The 26,345-nt window shown below is 47.7% G+C and overlaps 1 protein-coding gene across 2 annotated transcripts in view; it reads left to right on the top strand.

Annotated features, from left to right (window-relative positions):
- Positions 1–6,221: 6,221 nt before the first annotated feature.
- Positions 6,222–26,345, top strand: part of JPH2 (junctophilin 2) — a 57,399-nt gene continuing 37,275 nt past the window's right edge. Inside the window, exons 1-2 of one of the 2 annotated variants that reach the window (XM_054573722.1) lie at positions 6,225–7,080; positions 7,634–7,918. In XM_054573722.1, coding sequence (XP_054429697.1) covers positions 6,702–7,080; positions 7,634–7,701 — 447 coding nt within the window. In that variant the 5' untranslated portion in view covers positions 6,225–6,701 and the 3' untranslated portion in view covers positions 7,702–7,918. Of the gene's footprint in view, positions 7,081–7,633; positions 7,919–26,345 lie in introns of those variants that run through there. The other variant, XM_054573721.1, reaches the window with a different exon arrangement.

Raw genomic sequence — 26,345 nt, forward strand, 5'->3', positions numbered from 1 at the left:
TTGTCCAGCCATTTTGTTTTTTCTCACCCTCACCCGAGGACATTTTTTTTCACTGCTTTTAGAGCGAGCAAGGGGGCGAAAGACATCAATTCAAGAGAAAAGCATTGATTGGTTGCTTCCTGTACGTGCTCGAACTGGGGATCATACACTCCTGGACCAGGGATTGAACGTGCAACCTAGGCACGCGCCCTGACTGGGGATTGAACCTGTAACCAAACTTCCAGTTCCAGGACTGCGCTCCCACTAACGGCCACACCAGCAGGGCTGTCCAGCCATTTTAACACCATGATAACAAAAATTTGGTTTTATTTAGACAAAATAAGTTTTACTCTTTACTGAAATAGCCCACTCTGCGGGGTTGATTCATGAGAGTGGGGTCTGGGCTTTGCAAATAGATGATCTGTATCTGGGAGAGGTGGGAAGGATATTTACTAGAAAAGCCCTGAATTTAAGTAGTGACAGACCCCTGCTAGTTACTAGTTTAGTATGGATTTAATAACATCTGAAGGTGTAGCGCAAGCCAGGGAGAAAATCTAGCACTAGGAGCTGGGAGAGGTTTTGTAATGCTAATAAGGTATATGGTTTCACATAGCTAAGGCAGCAGTTCTGAAACTTTCTGGTCTCGAGACTACATGCTTACAAATTGAGGATCCCAAAGAACTTTTGCTTATGTGGGTTATATTTATCACTATTCATAATTAGAAATTAAATTTTAAAAATAACAAATGCATAAATCCATTTAGGTTAATATATAGATAACTTTAAATTGGGGGAAAAGACTTTTCCAAAACAAAATACAGGAGAGTGGCATTGTTTTACATTTATGTAAATCTCTTTAATGTCTGGCTTAATTGAAGACAAGCTAGATTCTCATGTCTGCTTCTGCATTTAGTCACTTAGGACATTGCTTTGTCATGTTACCTCTGGAAAGTGACACTTGCGAGACACTGCTCAGAAAAGGTAAATAATGTTACTGTCATAAAAATTACTTCAACCTTGCAGATTCTCTGAGTGGATTCGCAGACCACACTTTGAGAAGCACTAATCTAGAGCATTAGAGCTGACTGTGAAGGTACCTACCGCTTGCCCTCACCTCCAAAACTCTTGCTTCACCTTTTTCACTGGACAGTAGTGGAACAAGTGGGCTGAACACGTTATTGAACTGAGGTGGTCCCTAAGACTAGGACCTTTTTGGTTTGCTTTTCAAACCAACTGTCTGGTGATTTGCTTAGTTCTGTACATGAACAGAACAGTCATGAAATAATGATGCACATTCTTTTCATACAAAATTGTTATGAAGAGGGTGCATCAGGATTGAAAATGACAAAGTTCCAATGGCTGAGCAACCTGCTGAGGAAATCCAAACTTGGATGAAAGCTTTGACGTTCCAGATTCACAGGAATGAGTGGTAAGTATTTACATCTCAATATCTTCCTCCAAACACGAATCTTAAAGCTAAAAATTACTCTCTTCAGACCCAGTTGGGCCAATTTTAGCAAGTCCCTCACTGGGACATTCCACCTTTTATGAGTGCAATTTACTGAACTAACCTTTCTCTGAAGCATCTTGGAACACGGATTCAGATCATGGATTGAGGAATTTTTCCTCATGTTTGGAAGAGTAGCATCCTGACATGTGCTTTCATGTCATTATACATTGAACATTTATTCATTTATTCAACATTTATCAAGTGCCTATACTACACACCAGAAACACTGTATTAGGTGCGGAGAACAGGACAGTAAGTGGAACAGTATCCTTCCACTTACTCTTCAGAGAAAGAGCCACAGGTAGAGGAGGACTGGGGGACAGTAAGGGCTGGGCAGGGGGAAGGGCTGCTATTTGGGGTGATCAGATAAGCCTCTGTGACAAGGTGACATTTGAGCTGAGACCTGAACAAAATGAGGTGAGCCATGTGGGTATTTGGGGAACAGCAGTCATGGCAGAAGGAACAGCAAGGATAGCTGTGGCCTGAGCAGGCGAGGTCAAGGAAGGTTAGGGCAGGGACAGATCATGGAGGGCCTTGTAGGTCATTTTAAAGGCTTTGACTCCTAAGGAGATAGGGAACCATTTTGGGGTGAGGTTGGAGGGGAAGAGACGTAATGTCAGACTTAGCCTTTTGAAAGAACACTAGCTGTATGAACTAAGGGGACCAGGGGAGGGGGAAGCAAGGAGGGCCCTTAGGAGGCTATTGCAGTAATCAGGCAGGAGTTCTACTGGCTTGGACACTTGGCAGCAATGCAGAGGTGTGCTCTGAAATTATTTTGAAGGCAGAGCTGAAGGGATTTGCTGATAGACAGACAGTGTGAGAGAGATTGGAATTAAAGATGACTCCTATGGTTTTAATTGGAGCTGGGAGCTGGCTGCAGGAGCAGATCTGGGAGGGGAAATTGGGAACTTGGCTTTGATCTCATCAGGCCTGAAATGCATACAACTTGTAGAGAAGTCGAGTTGGTGGTTGGATATAGGAGAGAGGTACAGGCTAGAGATACAGTTTCAGGAGCCAGTAGTATATGGGTATTCAAACTATGAGACTGAAGGAAGATCACATAAGGAAGTGAATGTAGACGAAGAACTGGTCCAAGGACCAAGCTCTGGGACATTCTCAAGGAAGGAGAATGAAGAGGAACCAGCAAAAGACGCAGCAGGAGGAGCAGGAGCAGAACCAAGAGAAGAGTTGCAGAAGTCAGACCAAAAAGCACTACGAGAAGGAAGCTGCCCGCTGCCAAGCACCGCAGAGGAGAGAAGAGGGACACCGCTATGTGCAGGCACAGAGTTGGTGTTCATGCATTGTTTTAGAATGAAGATAATCCTTGCTTGAAACACCTCCTCGCTGAAGGGAGGAGCCAGCGTGTGGGAAGCCACCTAACCGGACAGGAATCTTGTCTGGGGAGGTGAGGCTTCTTCAGCTGAGTCTTCAATGCTGAGGAGAACGCAAGTGGTTTCTCTGTGCAGTTCTCTCTGTTCTGGATTTTCAGTTCCTTTCTCTCCAGGCTCCCTAGGAAGCAGTTACACTTGGGAATTTGAGAAGGAAACATAGGAAGCAAGTGATTGCTCCATCTGACCAAAGAACCATGGAGCAAGAAAAGACCTGGAGAAAAGGGGAATGGGATAGAGACTTTTCAACACAGTTTAAAATTCACTCCAAAGTTTAGTAAATTCCATTTCTGGAAAGAACTTGGTTTTGCGAAGGAATATCGGTTGTAATGCACGTATGGCCATGAGAGGTCTCCCTTTTCCCGAGCCACACTGGTTTACAGGGTGGGGCCAAAAGTGAGGGCAAGCCCAGAAGCTCCTCACTGGCGACCGGAAGGCCAGTAGCGAATTTGACAAAGAATTTAAACTGTTAACAAATCAAAGTGTCCTTTAACAATAACATAGTTTATCAGTTTAAAAAATGAAAAACCACAAGAGTAACATTGAGTAAACACATTCTGCAAAGAGTGAGGAGTACTTCAGTGTCAAAGAACTTAAAATTTAGAGAGATCTCTTCCCACTTTGGTGACTATTTTATTAAGCATGATAGTTTGAAAAGTAACTTACGTGAAGATAATATTAATAATAAAGCTAACATGTATTAGGTGTTTTATGTACTAAGCCCTTTTTTATAGCATTAACTCATGTAATCGCCCAGCCATAAAAGGTAGATACTGTTGTCCTGAATACTAATAATCCTTTGCAAGAGGTACTTTTGCAGATGAAGAATTTGTGGCTCAGAGAAAGTAACAACTGGTCCAAGTTCACACAGCATGTAAGGGGCAGTACCGGGATTTGAACACATTCAACTCCATAACTACCTACCCTACCTATTAGATAGGGCAAGGGCCTCAAGGTCTGGGTCATCCTTCATAAATGTTATCTCTTGCTAAATGTTAAAGTGTAGCACAGTATTTTGCAGAGGTAGCAGTAAACAGGAGGAGCTGACAGGAACTCAAAGGGATAAAAGTAGCCAGCTACCCCCCTCCTCCCAAAAAAGAAAAAGAAATCAACTTGAAATTGACCAAACAGGGTATCTAAGCGATGGCTAAGTCTCCCTTCTAGGGGACAGAGCTTTGGATATGAATCTCCATCTTCTTCACCTGCTGCAAGTAAATAAAACTACCTTGGGACAACCACATCTCATTTTTTAATAGAGTACCCCAAGTGGCGAAGCCCTTGAGTTTGGTAACATACACAGCCTGTGGCAAGTAAGGAGATTCATGAATAAATATTATTAAGCAACAATTTCTTCATTTGACAAAATACAGCGGTTCTTAACCAGGATTGAGAATCAGATTCATCTGAACTTTCAAAAACAATGCACTACCCGGGCCTTTCCCCACAATCTAATTCAGCAGGTGGGGTGTTTCTACTGGTGACTCTTATGTGTACAGGCCCTTGGTAGGGAACCACTGTAGGGAGCTATAAGGAAGAACAGTGGCTAAATTTACACAGGTGAACAGTTCTTTAGGACACAGCAGCCATCCAGCCTTTAGAACAGGATTATGGTGATTTGCTCAGTATCTAACTACAAAAAGGGTACTGAACTTGAGCAACTGAAACCCCTTGGCTTCCGGTTTGAGATACCCTTTCCCCTCCCCTTGAGAACAAAATACGTGATTCTCCAAAGATTCTCCAGACTTAGGCGGGAAGTGGAAGAAGAAGAACTCTCCGGGGCGGGGGGGGGGGGGGCAGCGTTGAGGCATTAGCAGTGTAATATGCACGCAGGCTGTCAACCTGGCTGGGTGGAGAGACAAAACCCAGCAGGTAGTCACTACCTACTGTGATTTGCTGCCTGTCAGCTTGGCAAACAGCCAGTGGGAGCACAGAGGCTGGGTGTTTCTACTCGGGGGTGAAACAGGGACACAGAAGGGGCCCTTTTAGGCAGGGGGCTGTGAGTGGAGGAAGGTACCAAATCTGAGGAACCAGGAATGAGCTGTGAGGAAGGGAGAGGGCATTTCCTATCCATTTCTGAAGCAAAACAAAACTTCAGGGATTTTACGAGGCCTCAGTCATCATGCAATTTGGGTGTAAGTTTGAAGTCAGATGATATAGCCTTCTGTTCTCAAGGGCTTCCTGGGCTTGCTTTTTTAGTGGTTTCTATCCTCCCCCGTACACACACACACACGCACACACACAGAACTTCCTGTTCTTAGTGGGTCCTACCTTTCTGATTACTCCATGCTCCTGTGAACCCCGGGCTCCGCTGGGATTTCCAGTCACTAGCCCTGGCCACAGCTGCGGGTTTTAGAGCTTTATTTGTCCTTCCCACTGCAGCCTGGTGGGAACCTGAGTGCTGGGAACGCACCCGGACCCTTTGCTCCTGCCCCTGCCCCTGGAGCTTTATGAAGCCTGTGTCTCACTGGCTCTTTGGACACCAGAGCTCAAGAGAGCTTGGAAAGAATTAAAAATAAAAAATAAAAAAATCATGATCCTTGCGTGTTCCTGAGACAAACTCATTCCAACACAACGGGCAACCTGTGTCTCAGAGATAGAGGACAGACTCCTCGCCCTTCAGAGGAGGCACCTCCCTTTGTGGGACAGAGAAAGGAGGCGATTGATCAGTGCCCTTTGCGCAAGGATCTTCCCAGGGTTTTCTCAGGGTTCCGGGGTGGAAGGAATTTGGGGTTGCTCCTGAGCACTGCACTCAGATTTGCTGAATCTCCAGACTCTGTTTCCAGAACCCCACCTCTCTTCCTGAGTTCCCTCTTCTGCTTTCAAAAGCGTATGTAAAACCAGGCCCCATTCCTTTCTCTTTAGGTCACCAGATTCCTTTTTGGGGGGTTGGCAGTGGTGCAGTAGCCCCAGGGCCCGTGAGGGCATGTGAGTGGCGGTGGGGCTGAGACTTGCCCTGGGAGATTTTAAGGGAGCCAGGACTGGGTCTTCTGCTAGTCTTCCCTTCCCGCCCCTTCCCCCTTCCCCGGCCCCTGCCTTCCCCCAGACCCAGGGAACCCTGAAGGTGGAAGAGAGCTCTTGCCCAGGGGGAGAAATGCCACCAGATTGTCCCAGCTGCCTACACTTTGTTCTCAGCTTCTCTTCCTCATCCCTCCAGCCACTCCCAGGGTCTGAAGCACCAGCCCCATGCGAAACACCCCTCCCGCTTTGAAGGAGGCTGGGCTGGCCAGGGGGTTATTTTGGGAGCAGCTTCTGAGATCCAATGGCCTTGTTAGGGCAACACTGACCTTTCTGTCCCGGGAGGAGGGCAGGATTGGAGAGGGGCGGGGCAGCAGCGGGGAGATCGACAGCCCCGCACACCCACGGGGTGGAGGAGAAGGGGGCCAGCAGGCTGCAGGAATTCAGCCTGGGGGGCTGGGGCTGCCACCGAGGGGAATTTCCCCTCTCTGAGCCCGATCCCTCCACCTACCCTTTCACTGTGCTGCTTAAAGGAATCACAGTGTTTTTCCTTTGACTCCATGGGAGCCAGACTCGGACGCTCTGTGGAGGCTTTGAAACTTTCCTGCCCACTTCCTTCCTAGCTGGCAGCCTTCCTCTGGCTGCCTGAGTGGGGGCCTCCCAGGCATGGCACTGACCAGCCGACCCAGTGCTGACTTGGCTCCCGGGCTCAATCAGCCTCTGGTGGCATCTAGCTTTCCCCCTGCTGGGGTGCGGCGGTGGTGAGTGGGGAGCCCAGCCCTGCGCAAGCTTGGAGAGTGCCACTGGCACCCCCATCGCCCTCTTCCCCCAAGCTGGAGGACAGTCAGGTTGTCGGGGGCTATGATGAGATGAGTGGGGGCCGCTTCGACTTTGACGATGGCGGGGCATACTGCGGCGGCTGGGAGAATGGGAAGGCCCACGGGCACGGGCTGTGCACCGGCCCCAAGGGCCAGGGCGAATACTCCGGCTCCTGGAACTTCGGCTTTGAAGTGGCGGGCGTCTACACCTGGCCCAGCGGGAACACCTTCGAGGGATACTGGAGCCAGGGCAAACGGCACGGGCTGGGCATAGAGACAAAGGGACGATGGCTCTACAAGGGCGAGTGGACACACGGCTTTAAGGGACGCTATGGAACCCGGCAGAGCAGCAGCAGCGGTGCCAAGTACGAGGGCACTTGGAACAATGGCCTGCAGGATGGCTACGGCACCGAGACGTATGCAGATGGAGGTGAGCGCAGCCTGGGGCCAGCGGAGCTGGGGTTGAGGCCTGGCGGGTGAGGAACGCTGGTGCAGGTGGAGGAGCGAGGGGCCGTATGACACAGAATCAGAGGGGCCAGGATGCTGTTCGCTGTGTGGCTTCAGGCAAGCTTCTCTGCCTCTCTCAGCATACATTTTCTTGTTAGGAAAGATGGGGCCAATAACGAGCTATTGAGAGGGTTGGTAGGAGTGCTTGGTACAAGGCCTGCCATATAAATGCACACTCAACACACATTCATTAACACGTAACTGCTACCGTTTGCATGCTAGGTATGTTGGTCAGCTGTGGAATATACTCTAGGTGGTGCTTTAGAAGAATTGGGGTCAAGGCTCAACTTTGCCATGGAAATGATCTCCAAGGGATAGATCATGAAGTGTTCATTCATTCATTCATTCAGCCACCCATGCATCCATCCATCCAATCCATGCACCTGTCCGTCTACCCGCCCACCCATCCATCCATCCATCCATCCATCCATTCGTCCTTTTATTTAGTGCGTATTTCTGTGATACCTATTTGCCAGGCATTGTAAAAGGGTCAGAGATAAAGAAGACTAAGATACAGCCCAGAGCTTCAAAGACAGACTCATAGACAAGCCATTAGACACAGGTATGTACAGAGCACCGTGGCGGTAACGAGGAGAATGCTTTCGATGAGACAACGTCTGAGCTGGATCTCGATGGGAAAATTGCATTTGTGAGGGTGGGAGTGGGAGAGAGGAAAATGAGTAAAAAGCTCAGAAGGACAAGAGGACTAAGTGGGTTCAGGAAACGGAGAAGACTTTTCTGTGGCAAAACAGCTCGGGGAAGTGGCAGAACAGATGTCACCACCTGATCCCAGGGGTGTTACTTTGGACGTATCACTCCTCTGGGCCTCAGTTCCCTCATCCATGAAATGGGTGTTTTTGAATATACGCACTGCTCAAAATGCAGCCAGTGGACAGGCGGCAGCATCTGTCTCCAGTAAGAAGCAAACTCAGGGGTCCCTCCTAGACCTGCTACATCAGAATCGCTGAGCGTTGGCCCCAACATGGGTTTTAAGCTTGTCCAGCAATATTAACGCATGTTAAGAAGTAGTGCTTTCAAGTCAGGGGCTTGCAAACTTTAGACAGCGGACAGTTATTTTACAGTTTGAAATATTTGGGGAAAATTCCATGGAAGTCCCTACACAACATCCTCCATTTTATCTGTTGGCCCGAAAGCCTAAGACTTACTATTCGACTCCACAGGAACAGTTCGCTGGTTCCTGCTTCAGGTGTTCGTTCAGGTTCCTTCCAGCTCAGGAACATTCTGCGATGTCATCTCCCTCACAAGTCTTGTCGGGAAGAGGCGCTGACACAGATAGCTCAAAACGGTGGCTAATTAAAAAAATACATATTTGGCATCAGAGGACATTTGTTGTATATTAAATTCATCGCTCATCTTCCCCTCTTTATAGCGGAGGGCAGGAAGTGGCCTGTCTGGGAGCAGGCTGGGGTGGAGCAGGAAGGGAGTAGTCAGCCCAGGGTGGAGGGGTTGCTCCCGCTGAGCCTTTGGGCATATAGAGGGCGGTCTCCGGTGCAGGATGGCCCCTGACTAGGCTGTCAGTTGGTGGGTGTCTGGCCAGGGCCTGCCCTCGAAAGTGGATATTAACGAGGTTGTGTCCCTGGAGTTTCTATGTGTGCAAAGGTGGTGGCACAGCACTGGCTGGAACTGGACAGCACTGAGGACAAATTCTAGCATCACACTTCCCACTTCAGTGACCTTAAGCTGTTTTTGAACCAGTTCAATTCAGTGCAGTTCAATTCACTGGATGCTCATGCCCAACACTATGCTAAGTGCTGGGGACAAGCAAGAGAGCAAGCCTCAATGTCTTTGGCTATAAGATGGGGGCGATCGTTCAGTGGCTGCCAGGCGCCCGTTTCCTTTGCAAAGTAGTGCATAGTACATGTTGGACGAATGTTTCTTTCCTTTCCTCTTTGCTCTCTCTAAACCAAAGTGTGTGTGTTGGTGCCTGGATGTGAGTCACAAGGACACACATTTCTGGGAAGCAATGGGATGATCTGATATGTTTAAAAGGGAGGAATTCTTTCTTTCTTCCTTCTTTTCCTTCCTTCCTTCCTTCCTTCCTTCCTTCCTTCCTTCCTTCCTTCCTTCCTTCCTTCCATATGAGCAATTATTATGAAGCACCAACTATGTGTCAGGAACCATCCCACATGAGTTCCCGGGGCTGAGGCAGTGAGCAAGCAAAGTCCTCAGGGGCTCCATGTCTCATGAAGAAGACAGAAATAAACTGGAAAACAGACATATGTAATTTCCAGAAGTTATGAGTGTTATGAAAAAAATAGCAAAGAAGGAAGAGGGAGATGTTTTTGGACAGGGTAGTCTGAGAAGCAGTGCGGAGAGGACTAGAGTGAAGACTTCAGGTAGTGGAATGGTCCTGGCAAAGACCCTGAGGCAGGACTGGCTTGGCACGTCTGAGGAATAGCAAGAATGCCAGGGTGTCAGCAACAGAGCGACTTAGGGGAGCAGGCAGGGGTCAGCACGGGAGACATGGGCCGGGGCTAGACTGGGGAGGCCTTCCCGGGACCTGGGTTGTATCCTAGGTGTGCCCAGGTAACCAGAAGACCTGCTCCTCTGAGGTCCAGAGGTCCAGGCTCTCTTCCCCAATGAGGGAGCCCCGCATTCAGGCAGCCTGGAAGCCTTACAGATCCTCTCTCCCAGGCCACACCCGAGGTGCAACTCTCCAAAATTAGATGTGGCCACTGCTTTGGAAAAATCTCTTTAATCAACCTGTCATCGGTTCCCGAGGGTTTGTTAAGGACCTGCCCTTTGCCCCATCCTGGGTAGCACTGAGGGGAATGTGGACAAATAAGATCCTGTGATTAGAAATGGTTGGGAGTCAGATAGCCCTGGGTTATTACACATCCTGGCTCGATCACACTATTTAATCTCTTAGAGCCTTAGTTTCCTTACTCATCGAATGAACCTATCCTGATCTCTCCTAAGATTTCCCATGGGATAAATGGACACTCAATCAATGGTAGTTGCTTTTATTAGTATTAACTATCATGAATTCAATAAATAAATTTATCGAGTGACTGTAATGAAGCGAGTGTGACGCTACATTGGGTGATGGGGGGCTAGAGTATAGAAATGAACAGAATGGAAAAGGTGCCTGCCTTCCAGAGAGTCTAACATGCAATTGTACTACAGTGTGTTGGGTGCCAGGCAGGGGAGTCCCTACTGGGGCCTAAGGGAGCAAGAGGCAAGCATCTAGCCAGACTTAGGCATTCAGGGAGGCTTCCTGGAGTAAGCAGCAGGCCCGGCTCTGAAGCCTGGAGGGAGCCAGGTGAAAAGGGCGGGAGAAGAGTGCTCCAGGTGGAGAGAACAGAGTGTACAAAGCCAGGACGTCCAAGACTTGCCATCCAGCCAGAGATCAAGCTGAAACTTGGATGTTGTCCACAGTTTTGAGATGTAATGATCAAAGGGACCGTGTGTCCCATTTCCTCCACTCTCCACCTTACCTGGCAGTCAAACGTTGTAGGTGCCTGCTCTAAACCAAAGAAAGCAGCAGTTTTCCAACCTGGAGGTGTAAACCCAGGGATAGGTGGCAAAATCAATTTAGTGGGTCATGACCTGCATTTGTTTTGTTTTTTTTAAATGAAAGAATAGAATAGAAAATATCACAGGGTTTCATACAGAATAAGATCAAGCATTGTTTCCTGAAATATTTGCTCAGTTGGAGAGAGGTATGGTGTGTGTGTGTGTGTGTGTGTGTGTAAAAATGCCTGTGTTTATGTGTGTCAAGTGTATTCAAAAAGTTTGAAAATTACAGTTCTAAAGTGACTTGACCCGGCATCTTCATGGAAGCGCCCACCAATCGCACTGCACAGGCCCGCCCTCCCCTCCGTCCTTGTCTCTGGCTGGAGGGTAAGCTCTCGTTTCCCGGTGGGAAGGGGAAGGTGGTACCGGCCAGGGGGCTCTGGCCTCCTAAACCCCGCTGTAAACCTCTTGGCACGCCTCCCCTGCCTATCTATAGCCCTCACTCCTCCCCTGGCCACATATAGCCAAGCTAAAAACAGCCGCTGACTTGAAACTCCAAAGCAAGCAGACATCGGGACCCTTAGGCAAAAACGTGCTGCGTGGCTGCTGGCTGTTCCCACCCCAGAGACCCATAGCCTTTAGTGATCTTTGCTTTCCGAGGTTCTTGACCTGAGGCCTGAGCCTTGGCCTCAGAGGCCTGTGATTGCCCTGAAACTGAGGCAAGATGGGTGCATACGTCTGTGTTTCTCTGGGCGGAATTTCCTCAGGAGCAGTCAGATTCTCCAAGTGATCCGGTGCTCCAACAAGCCGCCCCCGCACCCACCCGCAAGCTCCCAGGGCGGGTGCTGCTATTACTCCTGTTTAACTCTTTTATAAGGAACACTGAAAACAATTGGTTCAATTTACCAAGACAAGACTAAGGATTGAGTTAATCCTCCATATCAGATGAAAGAAAGGTTTTAATTTTTTATTTATTTTCAGATAACACCATTTGTTGAAAAAAAGCCCTATTTTCCCAGTTTCTTGTAGTAAAATAAAATTTTAAAAAATTCCCACCCTTCCCCTCTTTGGCAGCCATCAGCTTGCTCCATTTATCTATGTGCCTCTTTCTGTTTTGTGTATTCATTTATTTTATTTTTTTATATTCCACATATAAGTGAGGTCATACAGTATTTGTCTTCCTCTGACTTATTTCACTTACGGTAATGCTGTCAAGATCCACCTATGCTACTGAAAATGGCAAGACTTCATTCTTTCCTATGGCTGAATAATATTCCATCGTATGTATGCGCCACATCTTCCTTATCCATTCATTTATTTATGGACATTGAGGTTGTTTCTCTATCTTGGCTATTACCAATAATGCTGCAATGAACACAGGTGGGTGTACATTTTTTCAAAGTAGTGTTTCTGTACAATTGGAGTAGTGTTTCTGTACAACTGGATGAATACTCAGAAGTGAAATTACTGGATAGTATGACAGTTCGATTTTTAATTTTTTGAGGATTCTTCATGTTGTTTTCCATAACCCCTATTTTATAGGTAAGGAAACTGAGACACAGATTATTTTAAGTATCTTCACTCACAGTCCTTTAGCTAATAAGAGACAGACAAAATTTGATTTGATTATAAAAAAGTGATAATTAAATATTTCATGATGTAAGTATTTTAATAAATGATTAACAACTACAAAAAATAATCAGGACTAGCTACATTATTTGGGGGGCCCAGTGCAAAGTGACAACGTGGGACCCCTTCTTCTAAATCGGTAAGAATTTCAAAGTGGTGACAGCAAAGCATTCAATCAAGTGCCGGGCCTTTCAAAGCCCAGGGCCCAGGAAACATAAATGTCTGTGAACCTGGCCTTGATAATAGTAATATATAACTGCACTTACTACTTATTGAGTCTTTACTATGTACCAGGCTCTGTGCTAAGAACCTTACATGCATTATATTACTTAGGCTTCTTAACAACTCTCTCATCTACTACATTAGCAGGTTTCAAATGTTTATGATTGCAACCCACTGTAGGATATGCATTTTACATTTTGATTCTATGCATACACACACAAAAATCTAAAACCAACAAATCCTCATAAAACAATAATTCTTTTTCTCAACGTAGTACTTGCTATTTTATCTTTTATTCGATCACATTGATAGATTATTATACCTTGTTGATATCTTGTTTGGAGAATTGAATGGTGCCCTGATATATGTAAAAGCACTTAGAGTTTGGCATCTGGTGAGCATTTTTATTTGATATTTGTATGTTTAACTATAACAACGAGGTCAAAAACCCACGCTTCCATGTTCTAAATATGATTAATTTTTTTTTCTCCTGCCCAAAGCTGATAACTTCAACTCATTTTAGCCCAACTGACTCTGAAAATGGAAGCTTAATGAATTTGCCAGGATAGAGTCCCAAGCAATCGTACCTGGTGTCACATTATCTGAGCTTATGATTTGTGTTCTTTCAATCAACTTAACCTCCATATTTATCTATTTAATTGCTCCCCAAAGGAATATTTTTTCTATTGATCTATTTGTCTACCTTTATGCCAATATCATGCTGCCTTGGTTACTGAAGACTTATAGTAAATTTTAGATCAGAGTAAATCCTCCAACTTTGCTCTTCTTGTTGAATACTGTTTGGGTTATTCGAGGTCATTTCCATTTCCTTTTACATTGTAAGACCAGCTCATTGATTTATACTACAAAATCCGCTGGAAATTTGATTTAAAATTCATTAAATCTATACATCAATTTGGAGAGAATGGACATCTTCACAGCAATGAGGCTTCCAGTCCATGGACATGGTATACTCATTTGTCCTTATTTATTCAGGTCTTCTTTAATTTCACTCAGCAATGTTTTGCAGTTTTCAGTGTCTTGCACATCTTTCGTTAAATAAAATTAACAAGCGTTTTTAATGACGTTGTAAATGCCATTTTAAATTTCATTTTTCCAATTGTTCATTGCTAGGTTATAGAAATACAATTATTTTTGTATATTGACTTTGAATCCTTTTACCTTGCTATATTCATTTCTTAGTTCTAGTGGGATTATTATTATTATTATTTATTATTATAAGAGAGTGGGTAAGGCAGAGAAAAAGACAGGGATAGACATATTGATGCAAGAGAGAAACATTGATAGGTTTCCTCTCATAAGCGCCTCAACTGGGGGACTGAAACTGCAACGCAGGCATGTGCCATGACTGGGAACTGAACCAGCGACCTTTTGTTTTATGGGATGACTCCCAACCAACTTGAGCCAGGGCTTTTGTGTTTTTGATGTTCAGGTTTCAGAAAAACATCTTTTAATTGAAAATTTCTTGATTGCTGTTAAAAACCAAGTGTAGCAGTCCTAAGAGAGTCTGAGGGAGACACATGGTACTTCAGCACTCAGGGCTTAGAGTTGCCAGATCTGGGTTCAAATCCCAGCTGTACCACTTCTTAATTCTGTGAACCTGGGGACGTCACGTAACCTTTTTGAGCTTCCATTTCTGTTTTTCCAGTAAGGATGTCAAAATCTCCCCCAAACTGTATTTGAAACACTGAAATGAGATAATATATAAAAGGCACTTAGCATAATGCCTATCACATAGGAATGCTGAAACATATATTCTGTCTGTATTTCTGTGTACAATCCAAAGGGCTAACTAATTCAGGATGGCCTGCACCTCAGCTGTCCCTGCTTTGGGGAGAGAATATTTCAGCACAAAAACGAACTTTTGACTTCAGTGCAGTTAATAAGCCAAGACTTTGATTCATTTAGTTCTGCCTTGAGTCCTGCCAGCGTAGATGAAGTCCATGCCAGGCACGACTCCATTTCGAATGTAGAATCAGCATAATATAACCTCATCTTGAAAATCTCATGCCTCTGTTCACAGCCAGGGGTCAGCGTGACAGCCAGCTGAGTTGCTGTCATGCCACATCCTTGGTGTCATCTGGGACCCCGGGGGGAGCAGAGCAGACCCTCAGAAAGACAGGGAAGTGGACATAATTACTCTTTCCTCTCTGTGGCCTTGTTTTCTGGGATACACGTGTCCACCTGGCCATGTCCCTCAGATGTTCCCCTGTCCAAGGCTGGTCCCCTGGGATTTATTGAGTTTCCAGGGCCTGCTAAATTCCATGTCCCCAGCAGCTGTTCCCTGGACCAGCCCTTGCTGAAACACCCTTGCGAGGAATGTTGAGTCTCATTTTCTGAGGGGGGTGCGGGGCGTGGGACTCGCTTCCTGCCATATACCAGAGGGCCATTCTGTTGTCTCCTATCCTTCCGAAGCCAGAACTGCAGAGCAGGTGAGCAGCTAGGCCTGGTCCTGAGTGACGGACCCAGGGCCCCTACTTGCTCCTGTGTAACTGAGAGTTGACGGGTGCAGACCTAGCTGACAAAATCCACAGAGCAGTCCAGGGACAGTGGGAACAACAGAACCCCCTCCTCCTGCCATGCAGGTAGTGAGCCCCTCATGTCTGGGAGTATTCAAGCACATGCTGCTGATGGCCTAAAGTGGGGGCGACACACCAACACCTGCAGGAAATGCTGTTTGGCATGCACGATGGTTTTTATTCCTTTCATTTTTAATTCCATTGGAATCCTTTATAGATACCATCTTCACAAAGTGATCCAATTTCACAGCATCAGGGACAAGACAAGCTGACACTACGGGCCCTTGATGAAATGTACAATATAAAGAACGATGTCACAACACCTATTTAACATTCCTGCCCGCAAGGGTGGAGAGGGGCCAGTTCACGCAGAGACCCGCAGGCCACTGCAAGGGTTTGATTTCTATTCTGAGAAAAGTGGGGACTCTAAAAGCGACATGATCTGACTTTGTTGAAAGGGATGCCTTTGGCCACTGTGTTGAGAGAACATTGTGGGGAGCAGAGGTGATGCTGAAAGGGGTGGGGCACGGAGACCAACTGGTGAGTTCGTGCAATAACTCAGGAGAGAAGCAACGGTGGCAGGGACCCCATGTTGTCGCAGCAGAGGCGGAAAGAAGTGGTTGAGCTCTGGGTCTAGAGTGGACGTGGAGCCAGTAGGTTTTGCTGATCAATTGGGTGGGGGAGCAAGAGAAAGAAGAGTCAAGGGCAGTCCCGTGGCTTTGGACCGAGCCACAGAAGGATGGCATTGCCCCGAACTGAGATGGGATGAGGGTTTGAAGAGGAAAGGTCAGGAACTCAGTGCTGGACACTGTGGGTGACAGGTGCTTGTTAGACATGCCACAGGGACATGTGGGCTGGGGGGAGGCCTGCATGCAGGGGTCCTGAATGACCACTGGGGGGTCCTCCTTCCAAACCCAGGTGCTCTCCCCTTGATCCCTTTTGCCTCCCCGCTCCACACAGCCAATTGTTTCTAGTTCCCAAGGCCCTCAGAGTTGCTGGGCTGACCCAGTGCCTGGCAGAGGGGCTCCGCCCAGGCCACAGGCCCCTGGGCTGTCAGCGCCCAGGCGATGTCGCCTGGTTAATCCCCTGCTTCTTGTGCAAGCTGTGGGGCATCATCCGGGGCAGCAGCCTCTGGAAGAGGGGGTGGTGGAGCCCTACAGCCTACGGGGACTTGTCATACCCCTCTGCAACCTGATCTTGCTCCCAGGAGCTGGTGACATTTGTCATCAGCTCCTCCACTTTGGGTCTTCTAGTGGTGATCCTGGGAAACCGGAGACAGCGGCGCTCTGATGGGCGGCAGCATTTGGGAGCCATGGGAAGGGACTTAATGCCAGCCTGCAAGCCAGCCAGAGAGCTAGGCCTTAGGATTGTTAAGGGAAAAATAGAGCTTAGTTTAAATGCTCACCCGGAGGGACGTTCGGCTCGCTCACAGCCATGCCATGAAGTACAAACCCATTAAAAAGACCAAGGCAGACCCACCTACACTCATATAGAAAAGAACCTAAGACATTTAAAGTGAAGGAGAGCCAGAAGACAGGTGTTTATTGAGTGCATACTATGTGCTAGGTAGTGCTCTCCGTGGTGCAGATAGTGGAAGAGTGGGGAACAGCTAACCTTTTAGTCCATTGCTATTTGTATAGGCTTGTAAATGACTACAAAAAAAGCCCACAAGGATCTAAATTCTTAACAGAGGTCACCCCTGGGGAAATGGTACACCCTTTAAAAAACAAATTCTTCTATTGTTAGAATTTTATGCAAGAGCATATATGTATATGTATATACATGTACATATATACAATATAACATGTATATCCATATATATGCACATATGTGACTTTTGTAATTTTAAAAAGTGACCTCCCCCTCAACACATAAATGACATTTTACATACGGACCTTCAGGGTGCAAAAAGTATTTGGAGGCTCCAAGCAGAATTCTCTAGAATCTAGGCTAGATCCCAAAAGACTGCTCTTCGTTCCTCCCCTCACTGGGGGATTCGGCTCTTCACGGCAAGAAAGGACTGGAAGAGCAAGACGGCAGGAGACCTGAGCCCGACTGTGCAGCCTGGGCACGTCCCTCCGCCTCTCTGTGCCCAAGCTTCATCCCCTGGATAATGAGGGGCTGAGCCACACTTGCCCATAAGGGTGAGTCAGTTCCTTTCCTCACCGCCCGGCTAACTGACTGCGTCGGCCCGGTTCCGCGGGGAGGGGCGACCGCACGGCTGTGTCAGGAGGATCCAGACTCCTGATCCAGCGGCAACGTCGGTTGTGGACACCGCATGGGGAGGAGATAGCCCATGTGACAGATTCCTTGTGACCTTGGACTAGATGGTCTCCAAGGTCCACTCCAGCAGCGACCTTCTTGGGATTGAGATGTCCTCACTGACCCCCAAGTTGGGGTTGCGGATCAACCTGTCGCCTGTTGGCAGATACCAGAAACATGATCGTACGAAACACAGGGTACTGGCACCAACTCCTACCTGCTCACGAGCACCCATTGTTAAATTTTCAAGAATTGTGCCAACGGGCTGTTCAACAGTCGGTAGCTTGACTGGCCACCATGGGAATATTTCTATGATGGAAATTGGGTAATGTTACAGGTCAGTGTTGTTTGTTTATTTTCCCAAAGAGCTGTTTTACCATTGCATATTGTGTTCTTATGATATGCCCTTTTTTTCTCACCCAAACTTAGGGTGTCCAGCCATCCTGCTTTGCCAGGACACTGTCTTGCTTTTAATACTAAAAGTCCCACGCTGGGGGAAAACTCTCAGTCTCGGACAAACTGGGATGACTGGTTACCCTGCAATCCTTTCCCATGACGGGAAGGGAACCAACATTGTGGAGAGTCTGCGATCTCTGCTACATGACCTATGTACTACTCACGGCAAAGCTTACCATGCTTACTTTGCTGAGCAGAGATAGGAATTGGGGTTCTCTGGGTGCCAGGAGAGCCACACTGTGCCAGGCTAAAGGAACAGCAAGTGCAAAGCCTTGGAGGTGGGAATGGAGTCTGCTGTGCTTAAGAAAAGGCTGGAGCACAGAGACTGAGAGAGAAAGTGGGGCAGATGAGGTTGGCGAGGCCCAGGGCATGTAGTCTTCATGGGTCAGTGAGGAGTTTGGACTTCCTCCTTATGGTAGATGCTGCAGGACACCCTCAGACCCCCGAGGACAAGGGTCCCCATTCCCTCAGCTGCCAGAACATTAGCTGCTGATGGCTCATAGCTGGACATTGCTCTCTGTCACAGGGGGGTGCCTCACTTTGGGGCAACCCATAGCTAATGACTCGTTGATACCAGAGCATAAAGACCTGGCATCCTTGCTTTCATTCTGGAGAACTGAAGGGTCAGCTCCAAGGGTCCCTGCGGGATTAGTTGAAGCCTTGGTTGTAATTGCTCAACTTCTTCCGCTGTTGAATCCTGCTTCCTTCCTTACAGGTGTTTGATCCAAGAGTACTCACCACAAAACCACCCCCATTCCATCTCAGTCTCAGAACGTATTTCCTAGAACCCGAGACAATCCTCCCTCAAGGCACTGGGAAGCCACTGCAGGCCTGTGGTGGGGATAACCAGGTCAGACCTGCATCATATAAAGGAGGTGAGGCTGGTGGAAGCGAAAGGTGGATTGAATTGGGCATCAGCAGAGGCAGGAGACCAGGGACGTTGCTGCTGCAGCAGGGCATCAGGGAGAACTGGCGTGGCCTAGACAAGATGGACGGGCAGAGGCAATGAGAAATGGAGGAATTAAAGGGATCTCCAGAATCAGGTCTTTCTGTTTCTAAAGCCCAGGCAATTTCCAGTCTTTGCTGCTCCTAAAGGAGACTCAGGCTTGCCTGGCTTTCTCTGGGATGCTGGGTCCATGGTCTTTATCAAGGTGGGTTAGAGCCAAGCTGGGATCAGCCCCTCATACTCAGAAGGCTCTGTGTGGGTGCGGTGGCACTGGCAGGTATGTTCACCGCAATGTGCATTCCTGGTTTACCTGGTCTGACTTTGGCGTGCCTGGACAGGAGCCACTGACCCCTGGACTCTCTGGTGCTCACTCCCTTATCTGCCATGCTGCATCCTAAACCCCATCTGAAATCTGTTGATGCTCCCATGGTCCTGCTCAATGATCTTGTGCTCACATCTGAGACCATGTGAGAGGACATGGAGAAGGACCAGGGATGGCTGTTAGAGGAAATCAGACAAGATACAGACCAGATAGCTGCCATAGGAGATAAGAAGTAACTAATGTCTGCAGCAATGAGAATTTGGTGGCCTAGGAGGTATCCTAAAGGAGGGTGGCCTTGAAACTGGGCTTTGGGAGATTCGGGAAGACAAAGCCAAGAAGGTAAATTGGGTCAAGGTCAGGAGGACACTGGACTGTTAGGTAAGGATTTCCATAGGCAGTGGAGACCCCTGGAGAGGAGCTAGTCCTGGTTCCTTTCTCTCTGTCTGTGTTCAGTCCCCCAGGGACACTGATGTTTGGGCCTCAGACAGTTTTCTAGAAATAGGCAGGTGTCACTGGCCAGAAAGGGTGGTGTTCTCGGTGTCCATTCTGTACATGGAGACAGAGCCCCCAGTCTGGCCCATAGATCTCTTCTCTATCTCAAACGGAACTCTGGATTTCCTAGACTACCTTTGGGTTTCTGATACGGTCATGGTTTCTTCAGAACCGAGGTTTGAGTGAGGACTTCGGAACCTTTAACTTGCAGGGGATGCTCTCAGATTTTTAGTGGTACAAGGGGAGAAAGCACTGATGAACACATGTCAGAGACCACCACCAACTGCCGTACTTAAGGGATCATGATTTTTCCAACTCTGAAATCAGAATGACAACACTTATATCTGTTTGGATGTACAGGGGTGGCAAAAGTAAGTTCACAGTTGTAAGTATGCAAATCACAGAGTTTATTTTTGTATTATTAAGTATTGTATTTTTTTATTTTGCTGTTTTTAAATTTTTTTCTATTGTATTATTTTTCATATGAACAACTGTAAGCTTGTTTTTGCCTACCCCTACACACACACACACACACACTTTTGCCTGCAGGTAACAGAAAACTCTAACTTGAAATGACTTAACCCAGCACTTCCCATAGAAATATAATGTGGGCTACCTATGTAAATTAATTTTTTCTAGCAGCCACATTAAAAGGGTGAAAATAATTTTAATAATATATTTTATTGAATGCTTTATCTAAAATACTATCATTTCTATATGTATCCAATATATAATTATTAGCAAGACAGTTTACATTCCTTTTAGTACTAATTCTTTGAAATTCTATGCTCAGTAAACACATGTAAAGTGGCTACCATACTCGACAACACAAACAATAAGGACATTTATGCTCTCACATAAACAAGAATCTAGAGGTTGCTCAGTCTCAAGCAAGATCGGTTAATTTGGAAGTGCAACAACATAAACAAGGACCCAGGTTCCTATCACCTTTTTGCTCTGCCATTCAGAGAGCGTCAGCTTTGTTCTCAGCCAGCTCCCCTCATGGTGCCAAAATGGCTGCCACAGCTCCAGAGATCATCTTCACACACCACAACATCCAGCAGCAGAGAAGGGTATGTTTCTCTGCTTGTCTGTCTTTCTAAGAACTAAGAACTCTTTCCTGCCTACCTCTCCCCACCCCGCCAGCCAACTTTCCCTCAGGTCTCAATGCCAGATTTCAGCACATGCTCATACCTGATCCGATCGTTGGCAAGGTGGACAGACCTAAATGTGTGGTTTGGAGCACTCAGGATTTACCCTGCATTAGGGACCTTTACCTGAGTCCCGTGGAGGAGGACTGGACCCTGGAGCAGAACTGGGGTTCTAACAGCAAAGAAGAGGAGAGCTGCTGTTGGGTGGCCCACAGCATCTGCGCTCCTGGCCCCACCAGGTTGAACTGATGGAGTTTCTCACTGTCTCTCTTGCATTCTTATATCTTATATCTACAATTTCCAGTTTCTTCTGGTTTCCTTAAAGTGGAGTGAGAAGTTAAAGGCATTTCCGAACAATCTGAATGTAGGAAAGGTCTACATTTTTATAATTTCACTCCCAATCTTTTATCATTGTTCATACTGAATTGAAGGCAGTCTTTTAGGGATTCTCCTTCATGGACGCCCAAAAGCATTCATTTTGTTTCCAGAGAAATAACACCCCCACCTTTTAAAAAAAACTAAAACACTCATAGCCCATTGGTTTAGATAACAACTGTTAGAAATCACGTCATTTTCATAAGGAGCACAGCTGAGTGAACAGGCTTGGAAACAGTCTCAATAAACATACAACTCCACGTGTGGGTACAGAGTGCGGGGACTGTTAGAGAATGGCCTGCCGGCTGCGCACATTCATGGCTAAGGGCATCGGTTAGCAGGTTTCACAGAAGGAACGGAGCGTGCTGCTTAACCGGAGGTCAGTGGAGAGGTGTCTCAGCTCTACGCCAGGTGGCATATTAGAATCACTTGAGGTGCTTTTAAAAAACTCCAGTATCCACATTAAGTCATCATCTATGGCCTGGAGGGTGGATCTTGCAGTATAGATGTGGCTTCCAGAAGCGACTGTCGTGTATGTTTACAAGGCATGGAGGCAGGTCTCACTGATGAACAAACTCCCAAATTTTGTTCCTCCCAAGGATGAAGACTCCGAGGCCTCCCTGAGGCAGGGGTGTGCCCAAACCAGCGAAAGCAAGGCCTTTCCGGGCATGAGGCTGCTTTCTTACAAACAAGCAGACCGAGGCAGAACACTGGAGCTGGTCCCATCCTCTCCCTCCGGGTTCTCTCTGTCCTCCCTGGCTCCTTTTCATCTTTCCAGTTAATCCTTTCTGGGCCAGCATTTCTGGGTAAAGACTCTGCCCTGCCAAAAAGCTAGCCTTTCCTGAGCACCTACGGTGTGCTAGCTGCCTCGCCTATCATTCAATCTTTGATCGACCAACCTTCCTCACTCCATGCCACCTAAGGTCTGGCCCATTATCTCTCTGGACCACTGCTGTGGTTGCCTAACATTTCTTTTTGTGATGGTTGACTAAATCTAGTTTATCCCTGGCACTAGACTCCCAGCCTCTGAAGGCAGGGACCTTGTCTATTTGTTTATCACTGCAGCCCCAGCACCTAGCATCAAGATTGCAGGATCTGCAGCAAATAATAATTGAATTCAGAGGAACAAATGAACAACACATGAAGTAGGTCTCATTACCTCCAATTTAGAAGGACAAAACGAGGCTCCGCGGGCTTCAATAACTTATCCCTATTTTAGAACAATTCAGTGTCAGAGTTAAGGTTAAAACTCAGATTATTCTATATTAAACTAGAAGGGCACGCTGCAGGGAGAAGGTGATGTTCAGGTTTTATTACATTTAGGAGCCTGATATGAGGGACTGGATTGCATTTACCATATTTATGGCCCCCACTACTAGCCTTTTACAGGGACCCCAATAACTCCTGGAGTTTGAGCTGCCGAGTCTCAGGACCTGAACATGCTTGAAAGTCACTGCCAGTCACTGTGGAGGGCTTACCATGGACCGAGTCACTAGAAAAAGAGAAGATGTGGTTCCTGCCCCTGGGAGAATGTAGGGTGTCAATCAGGAGGAGACACAGAGTCACCAGTTGTTGACCGAGGGCTTCCTGGGGCCTGGAACTGTGTTCGATGCTGGGGTCACAGCAGGAATAGCTACATGTGGCCCCTCCCTCTTGGAGGTCAAAGTCTGGTAGGAAAGGCTTCAGTGAACAAATGATCATCCTAATTATCTAACTGCAATTGGGAAAAGTGCTAAGAGGTACAAAGTGACATGACACCATGTGGCAGTATTCAGGGAGACTTCAAGAACTCTTCCTGTGTGAAGTCACATGTAAGCCAAGGCTTGCAATACCGGGAGGGTTGATCCATGGAGGAGGGAGGGGCAGTGCATGCGAAGAAGAGGAAGGGAAGCATGTGCAAAGGCCCTAAGGTCAGAAGCAAGTACAACTAGAGAGCTGTTGGGGGTGAGCCAGGAGAGGTGGGCAGCAGCAGCCCATGCCAGGCCTTGGAGGCTGCTCAGAGTCTTGTTTCTCGCCCTGAGGGCAGTGGGGAGCCCTGTGATGTTTACAAGGCCAAGTGCAGGGGCCCGCCCAAAGGGGGCCAGGAAGCGCTTCCTTCCACAGAGGGCCTCTATTGGCCAGGACACTGAGCAGGTTCTCCTTCTCTCCCTCTACAAATGCGTTCCTCCTGTCCCCAGAGAGCACTGTCCTGTCTTAGAGAGAGTCCGGCTGGGGATGACCCCAGCGCTTAGCCTTTCCCCTTTCCCAGAGCCCCGTTGCTCCCAGCCTCCCCTGGGTGTCTGTGCCTCTTGCCACTTGCTTGTAAGTTTCCCACTATAGCCGGCTGTTTCCTCCCCAGCTGGTGGCCAAGAGTGGCTCTCTGTGGCCATTTCAGTTTCTCCTCGGCTTAAGGGGGCCATGTCAGCCCATCTCACACCAAATCTGAGCTAACGGTAGGAGGGTTGATTTAATTTCGCAAAACTGCTTCTCTGCTCTATTTTTGTTGTGATGGTTGACTAAATCTAGTTTATCCCTGGCACTAGAATCCCAGCCTCTGAAGGCAGGGACCTTGTCTATTCGTCTGCCACTGACGCGCCAGCACCTAGCATCAAGATTGCAGTTGGTCCATTTTCTTTTCTTTCTGCTGAGACAAGTGGAAGGCACACAGCTAGACATGGATGTGAGTTTTGAGCTCTTGCCCACAGCTGCTCCTGCCTGCTGTATAGAGAGCACCAGAGGCTCCCCGCTCCTCCAACAAATTAAAGCAGAATTTCTGGTGGTGAGGCCTAGGGAATCTGTACTTCATTTTCAGAGCTTCTAAAGTGGCGGTCAGGATTGAGCACCATGGGCTCACAGCATGAGCTCCAGGTGTCAGAAAGACTTGGGTTTGAATCCTGCTCTCTTAGCTCACAGACCACCAACCTCCTCTCCTGCAAATGGGCATCATCATGGGACCCGCCTCACAGGACCACTGAAAGGTTTACGTGAGTGCTTGACACTGTGCGTGGTCCTCGATGGGGCTGTTCGTGGCGAAAGGCCGGGGCGAGGTAGGAATGGGGGCCTGGGCTGGAACAGCCCGGAAGGGACCAGGAAGTGTGGAGTCAAGTGGATGCACTGTCCTTTCCCTCCAGGGTCACAGGGCCCCCATTTCTAGAAGTCCTACAATCTCAAATCTCAGTGAGCTTCAGGTCCAGCATGTCATTGACCAAGAGGGCCATGGAGACCTGAAAAAGGGAAGAGAGTTGCTCAGGGTCACAGAAGGAGGCGGAATTTCTGGACGGGTTCAGCCAATCAATCAGCAAATATCTGTGGAGCACCAGCCTGTGCCAGGCACAAAGTGCTGGGGAGACATCGGGGAACAAAACAGGAGAGGTCCCTGCCCTCTCGGAGCTTCCATTCCAGCAGGAAGAGAAAAGCAATAAATACAGAAGGTGATAAATGCTATAGAAAACAAGTAAAAATAAACTGGGGGTGCCTGGGTGTTTAGGGGGCAGTGCTGGCAGGTTGCAGTTTTAAACAGGGTGGTCAGGACAGGGCCCACTGAGCAAAGACTTGACGGTTATCTGGAGGAAAACGGACCCAGGCCGAGGCAACAGCCCGTGCAAAGGCCCCAGTGGGAGCATACCTGGCTGGCTGACCTTACGAGTCCCCTACCTGGCTGGCTCCGTTCCATCCAGGGCAGAGGGATTCACTGAGGAGAAGGCCACTTGGGATTTTCTGGGTAACTGGCATGTGTTTAAAACAAAGGCTCTGAATCCCTCTCCACACTCAATTCAGTGAACACTGGGTCAGGTACTGTTCTATATCCTGGAGGCCTGAGGATGAAGGCAGAGAGCTGGCCTTCAGTGGTGCCGCTGGGGAGAGAAAGACCGAGAAGGTGGAAGTGGTCTGTGGGGTGAGGGGAGATGATGGGTTGGCAATGGCTGTGTAACCCCTGGGGGGGCACCCACCTCCAAGCCGACAGGTGGAGCTACATAGAGGGGAGGGGAAGGGCTTGAGGACATATTTGTGTATGTGTCTGGGGCGGGCGGAGCCAGCTGGATATAGGTGACAGTTACATAAACCAAATAATTCAATCACCCAGGGAGGATGGGGAGAAGGTTTTGGACAGAGCCCCGGGGAGCACAGCACATTGGGATGGGGAAGGAGTATGAAGATATTTTGTCAGCTTTGTGTCAACTTGTTCATACAATTCAGGTGACCTCACAGACTAGCACGACTTTGTAGAATCACATTATTACACACGTATCTTTTTCTTTCGGAGTTTTTCAGAGATCTTAGCTCATTTAAACCTCAGACATCCCCATGAGGTCAGAGGCAGTTACTGTCTGTGACAGATGAGGAAGCTGAGGCACAGGGAGGTTGTCACTTGCCAAAGGTTACACTGCTGGTAATGGCAGAGGCAGGATTTGGACCCAGCAGTCTGGCTTCTGGTGTCTGTGGCCCTAACTACTGCTCTGTGCCCCCTCCTGTGCCCAGGAGCTCATGAGCTCACCCATGGACACACAGGGCCTCCTTGTACACGCCACTATCCTGCGTACACAGGGTCTTACGTGGTCTCCGTTCACTAATGCCCACAACCTCACACACTCACTTATCCTTAGAATGTCTCCTCACATTGGGCTTTGTACTCAGATGGCTTGACCATTCCGAACCTCTCACACACCCATCATGCCATCCCTATGCGACCTTGGCTACTCACCCCCCTGTAGACACACTGCACTGCACACTCATGATCTCATATAGTCAAAAGACACTGACATGCATGCCCATAAAAATCTTCCTATACACGTGGCCTTGCATAAATACACACTCTCCCATGCTCTCCAACACAGTCCCATGCTTTCCAACATGCACACAACTGTGCAAACTCACTGTCTTACTCAGTCATGAGCTTGGACATTCATATCACTTTGCACACAAGGATGACAATGCGCACGCGTTTAACCTAACACACTGACAAGCTTGCCTGCTACACAACTTTGCACTTGGACCCTCTAACGGTCTTGCACCCTCACTTAACTTTGCCTTTCCTTGCAGCTGCAAGACCTCTAATGTTCTCATAAGCTTATGTTATGTCATTATGACATGCACACATAATCTTGGTCATCTTCTGTGCACACACCACCTGGCATAGCCATGATTTTTCATGCTCCCACTACTTAGCACTCCCCCCCCATGCAAATATTCTCATTACTGTACAAACTCGATATACTGCCTACTAAAGTTTGCACCTTCATTCTCTCTTGTGTGATTTCAAATTTGTGCACACATTTAAATTCACACTCACAGAGCCTCACTGCTCATATAACTTTACAATTAAAATTGACCAACAAC

This window comes from Pteronotus mesoamericanus, unplaced genomic scaffold (assembly GCF_021234165.1).
Source record: "Pteronotus mesoamericanus isolate MK-2021 breed Mesoamerican mustached bat unplaced genomic scaffold, CSHL_Meso_final contig_25, whole genome shotgun sequence".
Classification (NCBI taxonomy): Eukaryota; Metazoa; Chordata; class Mammalia; order Chiroptera; family Mormoopidae; genus Pteronotus; species Pteronotus mesoamericanus.